The 18,879-nt window shown below is 39.6% G+C and overlaps 1 protein-coding gene across 4 annotated transcripts in view; it reads left to right on the plus strand.

Moving 5' to 3' along the window:
• si:dkey-233k19.3 (dynein heavy chain 11, axonemal) overlaps window positions 1-18,879 on the plus strand; it is a 46,680-nt gene that overhangs the window by 22,831 nt on the left and 4,970 nt on the right. For 2 of the 4 annotated variants that reach the window (XM_028579422.1, XM_028579421.1), the window contains exons 52-76: window positions 304-466; window positions 903-1,026; window positions 1,240-1,382; window positions 2,530-2,691; window positions 5,913-6,146; window positions 6,380-6,526; window positions 7,065-7,178; window positions 7,264-7,407; window positions 8,355-8,537; window positions 8,637-8,738; window positions 8,845-8,979; window positions 10,317-10,490; window positions 10,657-10,892; window positions 11,128-11,250; window positions 14,176-14,380; window positions 14,518-14,682; window positions 14,908-15,048; window positions 15,370-15,540; window positions 15,967-16,089; window positions 16,225-16,418; window positions 16,496-16,644; window positions 16,725-16,852; window positions 17,213-17,440; window positions 17,548-17,739; window positions 18,730-18,858. In XM_028579422.1, coding sequence (XP_028435223.1) covers window positions 304-466; window positions 903-1,026; window positions 1,240-1,382; window positions 2,530-2,691; window positions 5,913-6,146; window positions 6,380-6,526; window positions 7,065-7,178; window positions 7,264-7,407; window positions 8,355-8,537; window positions 8,637-8,738; window positions 8,845-8,979; window positions 10,317-10,490; window positions 10,657-10,892; window positions 11,128-11,250; window positions 14,176-14,380; window positions 14,518-14,682; window positions 14,908-15,048; window positions 15,370-15,540; window positions 15,967-16,089; window positions 16,225-16,418; window positions 16,496-16,644; window positions 16,725-16,852; window positions 17,213-17,440; window positions 17,548-17,739; window positions 18,730-18,858 — 4,009 coding nt within the window. The remainder of the gene's footprint in view (window positions 1-303; window positions 467-902; window positions 1,027-1,239; window positions 1,383-2,529; window positions 2,692-5,912; window positions 6,147-6,379; window positions 6,527-7,064; window positions 7,179-7,263; window positions 7,408-8,354; window positions 8,538-8,636; window positions 8,739-8,844; window positions 8,980-10,316; window positions 10,491-10,656; window positions 10,893-11,127; window positions 11,251-14,175; window positions 14,381-14,517; window positions 14,683-14,907; window positions 15,049-15,369; window positions 15,541-15,966; window positions 16,090-16,224; window positions 16,419-16,495; window positions 16,645-16,724; window positions 16,853-17,212; window positions 17,441-17,547; window positions 17,740-18,729; window positions 18,859-18,879) is intronic. The other 2 variants (XM_028579423.1, XM_028579424.1) reach the window with 2 other exon arrangements.

Here is an 18,879-nt window from a genome sequence, read left to right on the forward strand (position 1 = left end):
ATGTTTTTCTTTGGTAATGTTCCTGAAGTGTTTTGCACCCAAAATTAAACCTAAGACACTAAACGAACATCACCTAAAGAAAGAGCTTATGAACAACATATAAGTAGTAAGAAAAGGACATAAGCAATTTTATGAATTATAAAGATGGTAGATTAATGTATAAAGGGATGTTAATATAATGTGCGTTATTGACACATGTTAAAAGCCTCCATATATATTAAGACTTTTAAAGAATGTAAAGATGTATAATATTTGGTTGGATAGGGCTGTTTCATGGCATAACAACGATTGTGTTGTTACCAGCTGTCGCATCAGTCGTATCCTGGAGTCTCCAAGGGGTCATGGCTTACTGGTTGGGGTCGGGGGCAGTGGGAAGCAGAGCCTGACTCGTCTGGCTGCCTACATTTCCTCAGTGGAAGTCTTCCAAATCACTCTGAGTAAGGGTTATAACATCCAGGACCTCAAGGTAAATATTTAATAGTTGCAGCCAAACAGAACATCAAGCACAGTATCACTTCATAAATATGCTTTTATGAAAATGTATAAGCTTTAAGTTAAATCAAGGTTTCTATTTAAAAAAAATAAAATAAAATCCTTAGATCAATTTCCCCTCTGGCTGCATGCAGGATATTGATGTAATTCAGTTTAATTCAGCTTCCCCACTGACGCAGGAAATACTTGTCAGATACTATTAAAAGCCACTGGGAAATGTTTTAATACCTCATTGATGAAGCAAGTTTGTCAATTTAATCATTTAATAGCCTCTTTAAAAATCAAGGCGTTATCATGGGAGTTGCGTAATCTAATTTATTATTGTTGATTTTAAATTCTCTAGTGGACTCCATATTAGTGCGAACATTGTACAGTAGGTGTCCATTCATGGCATGTGTGGTTTTATTTAGACGGATCTGGCAGGTTTGTTCCTAAAGACTGGAGTGAAGAACCAGCGTGTGGCTCTGCTCCTGACTGATGCGCAGATACCTGATGAGCGGTTTCTGGTCATCATTAATGACTTACTGGCATCAGGTCAGACCTAAACTCCACAATAATCCTACTTTGTTTTAGCTTCCTGAGAGAACATGCCTGTGTTGTCATCGTAGAATTTTCTCTGTGAATGTACATCATACATTTTCTTAACTTGTCTTTGAAATCATTCTGAAATTGTAACGTTGCATGAATAGTGAATATCGATCGCTACAGCTTGTCAGTCTGTGATTATGACTGTGCCTTTCTCTCCAGGAGAAATTCCTGAGCTCTTCAGTGAGGAGGAGATTGAAGGTATTGTGTCGGGTGTGCAAGCTGAGGTCCGAGCCCTCGGACTGCTGGAAAGCAGGGAGAACTGCTGGAGATTCTTCACTGAGCGAGTTCAACTACAGTTCACGGTCTAATCTTTCAGATATTCATTAGTGCTTCACCAGTGCTTCTAGCTTATCAATCCGAAGAATGAAAGTTTCTCATATTTAATTGCTGTTTTACCTAAGCACATTCTGTCTTGAAAATGTGTTTGATTATCTGTCGTCACCATTGACTATTGTGATGATGTCTAGGTGAGCTGCTTTTGCATTTCTTCTGAAGATATTGTCAGGAAATAACCTTGTAACTACAAAGTGCCTCAGTTTTAGAAACTAAAAGCAATAGTTACTTTTCAGTTTGACCATTATAATGTTTTCAATCTAGCCAAAGTAGGTTTACAAGAGTTTCTGAGTTATAGGGTGGTAGAAGGTTTCCAAAAAAATTGTTATTTTACACATGACAGCACCAACACGTTAGTTATGTACTCTGTAGAAAACTTTTTTTTTTGATTAAAGAGATTCATATACTGTATATACAGTATATTGTGGAGCAACATCAAGCTGCTGTTAATACTTATGGCATTTTGGCTGTAGCCTCAGATAGTCCGTTGGCTTCTTGGTTTTTTACTACCCTAAAAGCAAGAATAATTCAGATTTTCTTAGCTATTGAGGTGGAGGACACATAAAATGACCAACACAAATTGGAAACACAAATCAGATCAATTTTGTACTAGATGATTTTGATAGCACTTGAATGTGACTTCACAGCTGACATTCACAACAAAAATTAATGAAAATCTTACACATGCTGTAGCATGGTTGAGCTACAAAATTAAAAGCACAGCTGCTGTGTAGTGTTATTAAATATGTTTGACAGGCTGAATTAACAGAGCCAGACAAACTGGGGGGTTAAAAGGAAGGAAATTCTTGTTTCAGTACACATGTATGCCATCCAGCTAATCTTTGCGCCAGGGCCTCTGGTAGCGTCACCGTCTGCTTCAGCCAACTGGGAATGTTGCTGTCTGTCCACATGCCAAAGCGATGAAAGTGGGGGCACAGAAGGCTGCCAGTTATGGGTTTCCCTTTTGGATGCATCTGCGATATCTAGGACCTGTGTTGATTTTCCTATGGTCACTTGGCTGTATATCTTGGTATGGGGATGCATGTTTATACAGACCTGGCTGTTTGTGTATGTCTGCTTGGGTGACTCTTTGTCTCCCTGCTTTCTTCTTTGTAGGTGGTCCTCTGTTGGTCTCCCGTGGGCAGTGCCCTTCGTGTTAGGGCCCGTCGATTCCCTGCTCTTGTCCAATGCACCACCATTGACTGGTTTCATCCTTGGACCTCAGAAGCTCTGCAGTCGGTCAGCTACAGGTTCATCCAAGAGATTGAAGGCATTGAGGTCAGCCCTTTGAACCCATTTGCTTTATCTCACTATCTCTTTCATCCAAAAAGTCAAATTCTGAATGAAATGGTTATTTTGTGCACCCTGCACCGCACATGTTTGAACTAATGTAATAGAATAATAACGGTATTAGCTATTAGCAAATAACCTATTATCTATTAACATCAGAGATGGATCTATGGGTGTGATAACAGTATTTTCCCTAGGTTTGCAATGTACCCCCTTATTCCAGACTGAGTTAGACTTTAATGAACACCTTCTAATTACTACAGTGCAGCTGGATTAACTTTTCCGTAGATCCCTCATCATTAGTTCTCTGCTGAGGTACTGACAAATTGCTGAACACATGCCTGGAGACTCACAGTGAGTGCAGGCATATCATTGTTTTCCATCATAGCAGTGGAACGATCACAACCCAGGATCATTTATGTTAATGAGAGAAGAGTGATTAAGAACATAACGACCCTCTAAAGAGGCACAGCTGTCACAACCAGGAAGCGTCTTCACATATGTGAACGTGTGTGTGTGTGTGTGTGTGTGTCTCAAGAAGCTGTGGTATTATTAGAGCATTAGCACTTACAGAACAGGCCAAAAGTTTGGACACACCTTCTCATTCAATGCATTGTAAATTGACTATTTACATTGTAGATTCTCACTGAAGGCATCAAAACTATGACTGAACACATGTGGAATTATGTACTTAACAAAAAAGTGTGAAATAACTGAAGAAAATGTCTTATATTTTAGATTCCTCATAGTAGCCACCCTTTGCTTTTTTGATACCAAACCCTTGGTGTTCTCTCAATGAGCTTCATGAGTTAGTCACCTGAAATGGTTTTCACTTCACAGGTGTGCCTTGTCAGGGTTAATTAGTGGAATTTTTTCCCTTATTAATGGGGTTGGGACCATCAGTTGTGTTGTGCAGAAGTCAGGTTGATACACAGCCGACAGCCCTATTGGACAACTGTTAGAATTCATATTATGGCAAGAACCGATCAGCTAAGTAAAGAGAAACATTACTTTAACAAATGAAGGTCAGTCAGTCCGGAAAATTGCGAAAACTTTGAATGTGTCCCCAAGTGCAGTCGCAAAAACCATCAAGCGCTACAACGAAACTGGCTCACATGAAGACCGCCCCAGGAAAGGAAGACCAGGAGTCACCTCTGCTGCTGAGGTTCATCCGAGTCACCTGCCTCAGAAATCGCAAGTTAACAGCAGCTCAGATTAGAGACCAGATGAATGCCACACAGAGTTCTAGCAGCAGACACATCTCTAGAACAACTGTTAAGAGGAGACTGCGCGAATCAGGCCTTCATGGTCAAATAGCTGCTAGGAAACCACTGCTAAGGAGAGGCAACAAGCAGAAGAGATTTGTTTGGGTCAAAAAACACAAGGAATGGACATTAGACTAGTGGAAATCGACGCAGAAAAGGTGGACGGACGGATTCTACATGCCTGGTTCCCACCGTGAAGCATGGAGGAGGAGGTGTGATGGTGTGGGGGTGCTTTGCTGGTGACACTGTTGGAGATTTATTCAAAATTGAAGGCATACTGAACCAGCATGGCTACCACAGCATCCTGCAGCGACATGCCATCCCATCCGGTTTGCGTTTAGTTGGACCATAATTTATTTTTCAACAGGACAATGACCCCAAACACACCTCCAGGCTGTGTAAGGGCTATTTGACCAAGAAGGAGAGTGATGGAGTGTTGCACCAAATTACCTGGCCTCCACAGTCACTGGACCTGAACCCAATCAAGATGGTTTGGGGTGAGCTGGACTGCAGAGTGAAGGCAAAAGGGCCAAGTGCTAAGCATCTCTGGGAACTCCTTCAAGACTGTTTGAAAACTATTTCAGGTGACTACCTCTTAAAGCTCATCAAGAGAATGCCAAGAGTGTGGAAAGCAGTAATCAGAGCAAAGGGTGGCTACTTTGAAGAAACTAGAATATAAGACATGTTTTCAGTTATTTCACACTTTTTTTGTTAAGTACATAATTCCATATGTGTTCATTCATAGTTTTGATGCCTTCAGTGAGAATCTACAATGTAAATAGTCATGAAAATAAAGGAAACTCGTTGAATGAGAAGGTGTGTCCAAACTTTTGGCCTGTACTGTACATAAAAGTAGTAGAGGCAACTTCAGCACACTGTAGTAGACCAGTATTTAGGCATTGGGGTAGTAGAAGGAGAAGAAGTATGGTAAGAGAAAATAAATAAAAGTAAGTATTTTAATAGTCAAATAATTGTTTTTGATTGTAAACAGAATATCTTTGGGTGCTGGATTGTTGGTAAGACAAAGCAAGATGAAGATACTACCTTGGGTATTTTTCAAATTTTCCAACACGTTATAGACTAAGCGATAATCGAGAGCCCTAGTAGTAGTATAGTAATAGATATTTAGAGGAGGACTTAATAATTCTGTTTTTGTGGATGCAGAAAGCACTTTGTGTTAAAGTTAATGTGCATTAATAACATTAAGAAAAGTTAAAAACAAAACACTATGTGAGACATTACTGTATATTTAAAGTCATTAATGAGTGTTTATCTTCTCGAAGAGGCTGGGAAACAAGAAATTATCATTTATTTAAAGTTTGAAATGGACAACCCACTGATACAGTAGTTGTTACATACGGACAATCAATGACAACTTCTTTCGCATCTCAACTGAACATAGCATGCTTTGTCAAATACCATGATGTCAGATCTTAATTAATAATGATTTTTTTCCTACTGGCTTTGGGATCATTAACAATGGCTTTTTGTGAGTTATGGTTAGGTTTGATCCTTGTATTGTCTTCTCATTTGTTTTTGCTTTAATTGATCGCTAACTGTATGATTAATAGAGGCTCTGTGTCATTGAGCACCATATGATGAATACCTAGTTGGAATGTAGTACAGCCACTGTAGACAGTGTTTAGAAAGTTGAAGGACATCAGAGATAATGTAAACAGTGTGCATGTATTACAAGCTGCATGTCAGTGGTCTAAACACATTATTTTCACAGAGGTTTCAAAGCCTAATCATTCCTGCTAGCTGCACCTAAATTTCAGATTGAGTAAGTCAGGGCCGACCAAGTAAGATGGCAAAACTTGTAGATGAATTCAGAATTTATGAAGATAATATTTCAGTCCCCATCAGGTTGGGGATGTTAAACTCTACTCAATTCAGCTCAACCTGTTCTCCCCTCTCCCCCCCCTTGTCTGCTTATTTTTACAGCCTGCCGTCCAGGAATCCATCAGTCTTTTCATGGCCTATGTTCACACCAGTGTCAACCAGGCAAGTGAAAAATACCAGCGCAATGAGAAGAGGTACAATTACACCACCCCCAAGAGCTTTCTCCAGCAAATCACCCTGTACAGGAACCTTCTGGAGAAGAGCCGGACTCAGATACAGCACAAGATGAACCGGCTTAACAGCGGCCTTGAAAAACTCCAAACCACTGCTGCTCAGGTAAGTGTCTTTATTATATACTGTAAGGGGCTAAAATTAGGGTTTTACTTATTTCTTCCGCATTTGTGCTCTGGGAGTCTCTGCACTCTGCATCATTGCAGCCGGGGAATGACTGTAACAGCATTATAGTGGCACTTCCTACCTATCACAACCTTTATAATAAACAAAACATGGAAAATATAATACAATATGGGAGCTTCAAAGTATGTGTAATCATTTTTTCTCTGTTTTAGGTTAAGGATCTAAAAGCTAAATTGGCATCCCAAGAAGCTGAGCTGACCTTTAAAAATCTGAATATTGAGGCTCTAATTACAAAGATTGGACTGCAGACTGAGAAGGTTAGCAGCAAGAGAGAGGCTGCGGATGTCGAGGCACAAAAGGTGAGATATCATGTCTCATATTGGTTTTCTTTCACTTTTTGCCATTTCACTCTTCATACCTGGGTAATATTTACTAGTACTTTTAACAATTTAGTATGCTCTTCTAAAGTTGTGTCTTACAACTCTGTGCTGTGTCTGTCGTGTCATATCACTATTTTACTAACTTGTACTGCATCCTTACCACTTTATTAAGATCTTTATCATGATTGTTGTATTTTAATTATATCTCATTGCTTTTTTCTGCTGTGCATGTTTGCATGTGTCAAAAAATGGTTGCTTCATATTGCCTGCTTGCATGGCTACATGTACTGCATGTGGATATTGTTGATGTATTACTGTACTAATGTCTTGCTGTTTCCTGTCGCTCTAGTCTCAAAACATCTTGCCAAAGGACAACTGTTGAAAATTAACCAGCTGGTTAACACTGACACATTTACAGTAATGTTGTTTAATGTGCGTTGTCCTTAAAAATTCAATACCACTGCATTCATTATGCATACTTTTTGTGATTCAGTTCATTATGGTTGCTTTTGTACAGGTTGCTGTCATTCAAGCAGAAGTCTTAGTCAAACAGAGGGACTGTGAAAATGACCTAGCCAAGGCAGAGCCATCACTGACAGCTGCCACAGCAGCACTGGAAACCCTCAACAAGGTGCCGTATTTAATCAAACAAGACAGAAATCCATTGAAGCTTCAGTTATTCCTAAGACAATATAATGTTTCTAATTCCTTTTTAGGTGAATCTTTCTGAACTGAAGGCCTTTCCAAATCCTCCAGCGGCAGTGATCAACGTAGCAGCAGCTGTGATGGTTCTGCTAGCTCCCCGCGGTCGAGTGCCTAAGGATCGGAGCTGGAAGGCGGCGCGGGCCTTCATGGGCAAGGTTAAGCTGTCATCATGTCAATCACATCTGCCTGATTAATGTCAATCTAATTTGTGTGTGGACCTTGACCCTGGCCCTGTCAGCATCTCTCCAATGCTCACATTACAGCTGGATGGCTCTATGAATATGCTCACTCAGTAGGGGAGCAAGTGTGTCGACCTGCTTCTCAACCTCTAGCCGCTATTAATGCAAGTGTGTGGTTTTTAAAAAGCCTGTAGAATTTAGCATGTAAATTATAATTCTTTCTTTTTCAAAAGCATATTTTCTACGCCTAGTAGATTTTTGAATGTAGTTTATCTGAATTATTTGATAAGTTAAAACATATATGCATCTGATGCATACCTTTTTATATACATGATTAAAAAAACATAGGACAACATCAGCCTAAAAAGCTTATTTTCACTGTGATCCACTGTGGCTTGGCAACAGGGAAAAAAAGGAAAGGCCAAGTAGCCAGTAGTAGTCAGTGACTGTTAGACAACTATGCTTTTGTATTATGACAATATAGAGTCTGTTTTCCTCCAGTATCACTGCGAAGAATTAAAATAAGTATTGTGTTCCAAGTTGGCTCCTACTTACAACAAAAGAGGGAGCTCACACAAACGTCACATTAAAGGGCTTCATTTTGCAAACATCAAGAAAACATGGAAATCATGAAATACATACTAATTGTATTCATAAATGGCACATAACCGAGATTATATACTTTGCGTGGAGTTTATTAAGGGAAAAAAATACATTTAAAATCCTTGTCTGCGACTGTCTTTTGTGTCTCTTGTAAACTTAGCATTAAGCTGTTTTGATTTGTTACCTGTTCTGTATGTGTCTCATTTTTAGATTTTTCAATTTTATTAATAAGTAAATTATTTGTAACCGCAACTGATTTCAGCCCAAAATGCCAGTGCAGGTAGTAATGTAGCCCCTGTATGTTTGTTTACGTCTTTCAGGTGGATGATTTCCTGCAGGCTCTGGTGTCATACGACAAGGAGCATGTCCCTGAGGTCTGTTTGACTGTGGTAAAACAAGAGTATCTGAGAAACCCTGAGTTCCATCCTGATCTAGTTCGGACCAAATCTACAGCTGCAGCTGGTCTCTGTGCCTGGACTACTAACATTGTCAGATATTATGAGGTCAGGCAATGCCTTAAGATAAGTTGTAGTTATGATAAATGTTAAGGTTTGTTCATCATGATGGCGCTTTTTGTCATTAAGTATGCCTCCTTTTTGCAGATTTATTGTGAGGTCATTCCAAAGAGACATGCACTATTACAAGCTAATGCAGAACTAGACACCGCAACAGCCAAAATGTTGGCAGTTAAAAAGAAATTGGCAGTGAGTGTAATGTTATTATTATACTTAATTAAGTCACTTAGTCTAAAAGCTTAATTTTTGTAATGGTGTCTAATTTCCATGGCTTCCTTTTGGTTTGTTTCTCCAGGATCTTGATGCCAGCCTCCAGAGCCTAACAGCTCAGGTTGAAAGGGCTACAACTGAGAAAATCAGTTGTCAGGAGGATGTAACACAAACCAACCAGACCATAGAGCTGGCCAACCGACTGGTCAAGGGCTTGGAGGTAAAAAGGGGATATGGTGGAGTTTGTTGGTGCCATTGGGGCTGACCTGGCATAAAGTAAACTGTCAATTTGCAGGAGGCATGCATGGAGAGGCGCTGCTAATGGAATTGCATCAGTAATCTGGACTAGAAGTTGTTATGTCCTGGCAAGCTAACCTGACAGTTGTGTGAGTAGTTCAGGCAAAGGGAGATTTTACAGCCTGGCCCAGCAGCATACTGGGGACTTGTGAGACAGGTAGAGTGGGCTGGACCACAGGAAACGCATGGCTGAACTGGGCAACTGGCTGGCTGAATGCTTTCCAAATGGAGAAAGGAAGAGAGATGGCAGAAATGCTACACTAAAACTGGTCCTAGTCAGTGCAGTAGAGAGGTTTTGTAGGTACATAATGTCTGTTTACTGTAAACGTATGCTTTATACATCCTTGCACAATCTCTAGTTTGTAGTGTAATAATTCATTCTCACTGATTTTTTAACAAATTGAAAAAGTATCAAGGGAAAGTTATGGTCTATGAATATATGGAATATATAAATGTTAAGGGTTGTACATTTGAACTTGTACTTTTTTGAATATTATATTCAACTCTTTTGTGTTCCTGTACATGCCTTTTTCAGGCTACAGTGTCTATTTATCTTAATGGATGCTAATATGAAATAAAAGATGGCCATTTCAGTGGCTATTTTGTAATGTTTCTTATTCCAGAAAAGAAATGTGGTTTGCATGGAACATCTTGGCTTTTAAGCATATCAAGATAAATGTTTTTTCTTTATGGCATTGACCTGGAAGCAATAGTGTTGAGACTAATAAATCAGGCCGTCTATATTTAATCATTAACTTACCTCAAAGCCTTAACAGCTGTTGGAAATTAACAATGTCTCACCCCAGACTGAGTGGTATTACAGGCAATCCATAATACATTAGAGTAAAATTATAGTGATTTTTAACTGTCTGAACATTTATTATGTGACATATTCTACATCCACAGCCCCTTGTAAGAAAATGTCATGCATGATTTATTGTTGTAGGGCTGTCACAGTCATAGTATTGAAGGTTTAAATGAATGCTAAATTGATGCAGAGCGAATCTACAGCCAAACTTTCAAAGCTATTTTAAGGGAATTGCAGTTGTCTGCTGTATTGCTTACATCTTCTTAATTTGTACAATAAACGGAGTGGGAAGTTGCCCTGCACGTACATTTCCCTGCAGTGTAGATTTTTCTTCAGTTCTTCAGTTTAAACAGTCTTCAGATGGGGTAGGAGCATTCTCCTTGTAAATTACTTTTTTTTGTCTCCTGTGTATTTTTTAAATTATATTGAAGCTTGATCTTTGTGTCTTGCAGTCAGAGAAGGAGCGCTGGTCCCAGACAATTATTGAGTATGAAAAGCAACAGAAAACCCTGTGTGGTGATGTCCTCATTACTTCAGCATTTGTCTCCTACATGGGTTACTTTACCAGACAGTATCGTGTGGAGCTCCTTAACAACGCATGGATCCCTTTCCTTCAGTCTCAGAAGGTAAGGCCCGTTTTGTAAGAGACTACGTGTTGCTTAGACTGCAGTTGTTTAGAGAGTCAAATCTTACTCTCCACAAACATCCTCAGCAGCGTCTGTGAACTGGAGCTCATCGCACTGCTGCTAGTGCTCCAACTAGAGTGACATCATTCCTCGGTTTCTGTTCCAGGTCTCTGTACCCCTGACAGACGGCCTGGATCCAATCCTCATGCTTACAGATGATGCCACTGTGGCTGCCTGGCATAACCAGGGCCTGCCAAATGATAGGATGTCCACCGAGAATGCTTCCATCCTGACCACCAGTGAGCGTTGGCCGCTCATCCTTGACCCACAGCAGCAGGGCATCAAGTGGATCAGAAACCGGCTGGGGTCAGAGCTGAGGGTGGTGCAGCTGGGACAGAAAGGGTGAGAAGAGGATGTATTCTGAATGCAGTTAAAATTGCCTTTTAATGTATCACTTTGTGTTGTTTGTTTGTTGTTTCTGTTGTTAATCTGTATTTTTTTTCAGATGCTAAAAACCTTTTCCTCCACCAACATCCACAGAGACTGCTAAAAATATGGTAGCACACAAATGTGCATGCCCAACCACATTTGTTTAACCCGTTTTATTCAGTTTTTATTTTTTTATTTTATTCCGTAGGTATCTAGATGTGATTGAACAAGCCCTTGCTTGTGGTGAAACAGTTCTGATAGAGAATCTGCCGGAAAAGGTAGACCCAGTCCTGGAGCCTCTGCTGGGTAGAAACACAATTAAAAGAGGAAGGTTAGTACTGAAACATTACATTTACATGGTTGTACTTCAAGGATTAAAAAATACATATACAAAGAATTAAACCAGCTTAGGAATGGTACATGCTTTGTTTTGTTGAAGCTATTTAGCCTGGGGCTATTTGTTGTTCAATGTACAGTTTTTGTATCCCTGTTGATACACAAGTCAATATGCCCACAACTCGTCCCAATGTGTCTGTGGTATTAGACAATAGTAGCAGATTTGCCAGATGGTTGCTTCTCACTGAGCATTGAAACGTTAGTAAGACATGACTGAATGCATTTTTATTGCCCACTCTTTAGACTATAAATGAATTTGCAGCGCGTGTTCTGAATCCCTGAAGCCAACATATTGATTGGCCCCTCAAGACGGGTGATAGATGTATATTTGTGTGTTCATATTCTTTAGTGTGATGAATATTGAACAGCTGAGCCTGAGTGTAAAAGCTGAATTGAGGATAGTCATGGTTATGTATAAGGACTCCTGTCTCCCACAAAAAGATGGCCTATAACACTAAATTCAGTGGTCCTCGATCATTATGGCAAACTCAATTTAGCTTCAATAATTTCATAATGCTGATAGGTGATTTGCTGCATCATAATAACATTACTGAATCAACTTTACACTGACTAAGATGACTCCTTGCATCTGGATTATTTTAAATCATAATGTGATGTTTAAATATCTTAGCTTTTATACATGTCTAGTAGGGGTGCACGATTCAGAAAATGTCACGATTCGATATTGATTTTTAGGCTCAAGATTCAATTCAAAATCGATTTTCGATTCAAAAACGATTCTCAATAAAAAAAAAAAAAAAAAAATGATTCACAGTATGTAAATGTAGTTACTTTTCCCATGTGATTGCAGTAGACATACAGTATCTCACAAAAGTGAGTACACCCCTCACATTTTAGTAAATATTTCATTATATCTTTTAATGGGACAACACTGAAGAAATGACACTTTGCTACAATGTAAAGTATTAAGTTTACAGCTTGTATAACAGTGTAAGTGTGCTGTCCCCTCAAAATAACTCAACATACAGCCATTAATGTCTAAACCGCTGGCAACAAAAGTCAGTACACCCCTATGTTAAATTCCCATAGAGGCAGGCAGATTTTTATTTTTAAAGGCCAGTTATTTCATGGATCCAGGATACTATGCATCCTGATAAAGTTCCCTTGGCCTTTGGAATTAAAATAGCCCCACATCATCACATGCCCTTCACCATACCTAGAGATTGGCATGGGGTACTTTCCATAAAATCATTTCTCAATGCAAATCAAACTAGCTATTATCAGGATGCATAGTATCCTGGATACTATGCATCCTGATAAAGAGATGATAGAGAGATGATTTTATGGAAAGTACCCCATGCCAATCTCTAGGTATGGTGAAGGGCATGTGATGATGTGCTCACTTTTGTGAGATACTGTACAATTTAACAAAGAAAAATTAAAATTAATTGATTTTTGGAATTCTGTGAATCAATTTGAATTGGTAGAGCTTGAATCGTGACTCAAATGTGAATAGATTTTTTTTGCACACCCGTAATGTCTAGCACTTGTTTGAAACACACTGTATTTGTTAAATCTATCTGATGTCAAACCTGACTTTCGAACATGACTGCTGCTACGCACTGTAATCCACTTCACAAATATAACAGTGCCACCAAAATAGCTGTTCTGTAATTAACTTTCTTAAGTTACCAATTACCCTCAACAGGCAAAATCAAGCAAATTTCCTGAACAGGACAACCAACAGCAGTGTAAATAGAAAGTACCACATATTGACATTCTGCTTTGACTTCCCCTTAAAAAATGTTTACATCTTTCTTGCTCTGATCTATGTATGACTATGAATATTAAATATCTTGGCGCATGTTCATTGAACTTCTTCTCAGATCCTGTCTGTCCAGATGTAACAATTCATCATAGTAAATCTGATTATAAGTTTATCCCTTGTAGATGACCCACACACTTGTTTCTGTCGATGATTAATACAACCTGCTGGGGCAGCCATGATGGATCTGGTGGGGATCCACAGCTGAAGTTCATTAATAATTGGAATGTTGTAGAGTGTGAAGTAATGAATACTAATTATTCCTTTCATGGCTGACGGAAGACTACAAGCCAATCCATCAGCAAGGACTTTAATTTGGTGGAGTAATGGTTCTATCAATAGTACATTAATTCTGGCTTGTGAAGATATAGAGTTGAACCAGACCCAGGCCATGAGGAACCTGTGCTGTAAAATTGGGGCCTTGTCTGACATCCAGGGGGTAATTAAAGAAAAATGAAAAGCCACCAGGTTCGTCAAGCCATCGCTAATTTAATTGAAATGCAGGGACAGATAAATATTGGCTGCTGTGGTGATAATCTTTTATAATTTTTCAAGACTATTTTTCTACAGTATAAGTGACATTTGGAGCCAGAGTGAAGTTCTTTTTCTTCGTTGAGGTTGCAATGCATGAAAGCGAGAGGTCGAAAGGCTCAGATGGACAAAAATAGCTTTCGGGATACAGAGGGTTTGCACTGCCACAGTTCAAATATTCTATCATCATCTTTCAATCATCATTTATAACCACCCACACTGTCCTTTTTAAAGGGAAGCACTGGTGATATTTCTAGTCATCTAGTCGTCATCTAATCATTAACATTTGACTTTCTCACTCTGAAAGTTTATTGATGGAAAGACAAAAACAATCAAAGCAAATTTAACTCTGCTGCCATTTTTGTAATTAGATTCTTTGTTCTTATCAAGCAGAATAAAATTATGACTACTATGTTTTCAGCAAAGTGGTGTTTGATTTGTAAACAACTTGAAAACCAGGAACTAGGAAAATAACAACACCGCGTTTAAGTCGTTAATGGCTGTCATCTAATTGTTTTGAAATTGTTCTCTCCTGTTATCCAGGTACATTCAAATTGGGGGCAAGGAGTGTGAATACAACAGCAACTTCCGACTCATCATCCACACCAAGTTGGACAATCCCCATTTCCCTCCTGAGCTCCAGGCCCAGACCACCCTCATCAACTTCACAGTGACTCCTGTGGGCCTGGAGGAACAGCTGCTGGGACAGGTAGTGTCCCGGGAAAGGCCCGACCTGGAGGCCCTAAAGGTGAATCCTTAAGGATTTTAGGAAAGCTGTAGACTGTTAAACCTGCAGTAAAGCATTTTTTGTTGGTGATTTTATGTGCAAGACATCAGTTCATAATTCCAAATAGAAAAGTCTGAATTGTTTTGTGTTTTTCCAAGATGGAGCTGACCACACAGCAGAACCACTTCAAGATTGAGCTTAAGAGGTTGGAGGACGACCTGTTGAGTTGCCTTTCTGCAGCCCATGGTAATTTTCTGGGTGATATTTCTCTGGTGGAGCAACTTGAGAACACCAAGAGCACAGCTGCTCACATTCAGTACAAGGTGAGGTTATTACACCAACAGGGTCCTATCAGTTGTCCAACTGTAGTTGAATGTAGTGTTTTTTTTTTGTCACTCCAGAAGTATTTTTGAATGTCACACAGCAGCAAGCGCCTCATTTTATTACATTAGCTGCAAATGATGTGTAGTTAGGAATATGTGTAATGAGAGGGTTTTGGACCATGACTGAGAGCATAATAGCTCATCTTGTGCAATTGGAACACACAGGTGGCGGAGGCCAGAGAGAACGAGACAAAGATCAACGAGGCTCGAGAACTTTACCGCCCAGCAGCTGAGAGAGCGTCACTCCTCTTCTTCATCATCAATGACCTCAGCAAGATTAACCCCATGTACCAGTTTTCTCTCAAGGTGAAACCTCTACCCTTCAAGTGCTCTCAGGGGACACAGTTTTTTTTCCAGTATTTCAAACAATGCTCAGAGTCTTCTTTAACCAATATTCTGTTGGATTTTTTAAATTAGTGTGGTTTGTAATTGTTGTTTCTCTTGGTGATTAAGATTTTAGGCACGGCCCTGTTTGTACAAATCAGCTCAAACGTGTGCTTCTAAACCCATACTTCTGCCTTTTTGTGTTTAGCTGTCAATGCAGTTCAGAGCTAGCAAAGTCTGTATGTATGTATGTATGTATGTATTCCTTATCAGAGCACTGTCATCCCTTTGGTTGTATTCCAGACCTTTATCTCAGTGTTTAACAAAGCAATGGAGCGTGCAGAATGGGACGAGGATGTGCGGACCAGAGTGCACACCCTCACTGATGCCATCACCTATTCTGTATTCCTGTACACCAGCCAGGGCCTTTTTGAGAGAGACAAGTTAACCTTCTTGTCACACACTGCCTTCCAGGTGAGAGACTCAGGGCCGCCTCAAAGGTGGGGCCTCCTGTCATCCTCATCAATCAAAGTACTTTTCTGCCCCCACATTAACTTCAATTAAAAGCAGTCAGCAGGGCCATACGCTGCTATTGATTACCTCTCACACCATGCTCCATGGCTGCTGTTCAGACAGTTGGTTCTGACAAGGGGGTTGGTTCTGATGGCATAATGCAATTATCTGTCATTGCACCAACTGTTTTCATCTTAGAAATTGTGCTGCTCTGAAGGCTGTCCTTCATGTTGCTATTTCACATTCAGGAGCACTTAGTCAGCCTGCATGAGTTTATACAACCCTTTGCCAGAGTTTTCTTGCAGTTAAAATGTTTTTGTGGAAATGATTGAAAGTAGATCAAAACAACATAGATCATTACAAACTGCTCTTGGTCCTTCCCCCCAGATTCTGCTTAAACAGGGCCTGATTGATGCTCAGGAATTTGACTTCCTACTGCGTTTCAATGTGGAAGCTTACCAAGTTAGTCCTGTGTCATTCCTCTCTCCGCATGCCTGGGGAGCCATTAAGGTACAGTGAAGGCTATTTACACATGCAATATAACATGTTAAAGGGTCACATTTTGATTCATATTAGCCACAGGTCATCACTACATACCCTATTTTACTGCTGAGAGAGGCCTTATAATCTGTTATTTGAATATAGACCATTTCTACAATCGAGGACTTCAATGGACTGGACAAGGACATGGAGAGCTCACCAAAGCGCTGGAGGAAGATCGTTGAATCCAGTTGTCCTGAAAAGGAAAGACTTCCCCAGGACTGGAAGAATAAAAGTTCCCTTCAGAAGCTCATTATCCTTAAAGCACTTCGGCCTGATAGGATGACCTATACACTGAGGTAAGTAAATGACCAAAGTGCATTTGTATTTGTAAGTTCTGCATATTACTAAGCTTTTTGGCTATGTTTCCTGGCAGGAACTTTGTGGAGGAGAGCATGGGAATAAAATATGTGGATACTGCCAGGCTGGAATTTGACAAGTTGTATGAGGATAGCGGCCCCTCAACCCCTGTGTTCTTTATCCTCTCACCTGGAGTGGATCCACTTAAAGATGTAGAAAAACTAGGTACTGCATATATTGTTTGTTATCTATTTGTTCTTATCACTTATTAGGGATCATTTTTCAAAAATATTATTTCCGTGCAGGATTGAAGCTGGGGTTCTCCATCGACCATGGCACTTTGCACAACGTCTCCCTCGGACAGGGTCAGGAGGAGGTGGCTGAAAGGGTTCTGAGGAATGCCTCTAAACTTGGACATTGGGTCATACTGCAGGTAGGAAGCAGTATTATTCAGTGGCTAGGTTAATGTAGACACTCCAGGCTGCTCTTCCAGCAAGCCTTTAATGCACATAATGATATTATCTCCCCCCTGAGCAAGGAAATAAACTCAATTTCGTTCAATAAAAAACATAATTGGCTAAATCAGCACCATAAATGCCTCCTTTTAAAGGGAGCAGCCTGCAGCCAAGTGAGTCACTGAAGTTTTCCTTTCTAAATGAGAACATTGCAAGGCATTTTTTGGCATGCATCTTTCGCAAATAAACACAAACATAGCTATCCATTAAAAAAATAAATATATTTTATCAACCTATAACATAACCTGCCTAATCTTTTTGTCATTTTCATTTTTCAGAATGTGCACCTGGTGGCTCGCTGGCTGTCCTCTCTAGATGCTCTTCTGGAGACAGCAGCTGTAGACAGTCACCCAAACTACAGGGTGTTCATCACTGGGCAACCAGCGCCAAGGCCTGAGCAGCATGTTATCCCCAGAGGCATACTGGAGAATGCAATCAAAATCACCAACGAGCCCCCCACTGGCATGAATGCCAGTCTGCATGCAGCCCTGAACAATTTCTGTCAAGTGTGTTGAAATTTAATAATTTCCAAAAAATGCATTACATTTGATTAATACAAAAAAAATGAATGTAGCATTCACTGTAATCTTTATTTCTTGATCTCTCTCTTTAGGACACTCTGGATATGTGCTCCAGAGAACAGGAGTTCAACTCCATGTTCTTCTCCCTCTGCTTCTTTCACGCTTGTGTTACGGAGCGTCGTAAATTTGGTCCCCGAGGGTGGAACCATAACTACCCCTTTAGCACTGGAGACCTCACCATCTCAGCCAGTGTCTTGTACAACTACTTAGAGGCCAACACAAAAGTATTTTTTAAAGATAATTCAATTTATTTCTTTTTTATTCATATTTTTATTGATACAACTTTTAATTAGCTTTTTCCTACTACTTTCTTAAGCTGTGTAAATTTATAATGATTATGGTGTTATTATCAGACAGGGATGTTGAATTACAGCATAGTATCCAATTAGTCATTGAAATCTTTTGTTCCACTGTTATTTGTGAAAAATGTTCAGTCTTGTCTTTTTTTTTCACATTTCATTTTTTATAGCTATGAACACGCAACCTATAATTTAGCTTTATTTCATGAAGACAAAAAATCCATTCTTGGGGTGCTGCACCCCTCACAACTCCTAATGCATTTCTCTTAGTACTCCTATTACTCTGGTCACAACCAATTATGTCTCCTAGGTATTCTGCCCTCCAAAAACGAATGTCCTTCATTATGTTAACCAAACAGTAACCTGTATGTGCGTATACAGAGAATTCATTAGGAGGGCAATGAAGCGTTATCCTAAATGTAATTACATGCAGCCAATGTGACAGTTCACAACGCTACATAAGTGATCACTGCAATTAGAGCTGATGAAGGAAGCAATTTGCAAAACAATACAGGTACAAATGATTGTGAACCTCCAGCTTTTGTAATTTGTTATGAATCACAGGTTCTTTTCTTCCTCCTTCACCCTCATGGATCGTAATCTCCCGCTGAGGAAAATACTCTTGTGTCATACATTAGATCAGTGTGTGTAAAGAAACATAATTTTGTTACATTTTCCTTCTGTTATCATTATTAAAAGAGCTCATTTGGGAAGAGATCATATAGTTACTGCTTGAAGTTCCAAAGGCAGAAAGAACAAATGCAATAACTATTTGTGTCCTGAAATATTATTGATGATCTCGGAAATAATTTTAACATTCATCTTTATAGATGAATATGCTCCTAATTATTTAAATACTACATGTTTACTTATATTTGCAGTGTCATATCAGTCTAGAGTCTACATGTATTATAGTCCATGCAGGTGCCCTGGGAGGACTTGTGTTATCTTTTTGGGGAGATCATGTATGGAGGACACATTACTGATGGCTGGGATAGACGACTGTGTAAGACCTATCTGCAAGAGTTCATGCATCCAAAAATGGTAAGTCAGTGTTCATGTTGC

Source organism: Perca flavescens, chromosome 6 (genome assembly GCF_004354835.1).
Source record: "Perca flavescens isolate YP-PL-M2 chromosome 6, PFLA_1.0, whole genome shotgun sequence".
In the NCBI taxonomy this organism is placed as follows: Eukaryota; Metazoa; Chordata; class Actinopteri; order Perciformes; family Percidae; genus Perca; species Perca flavescens.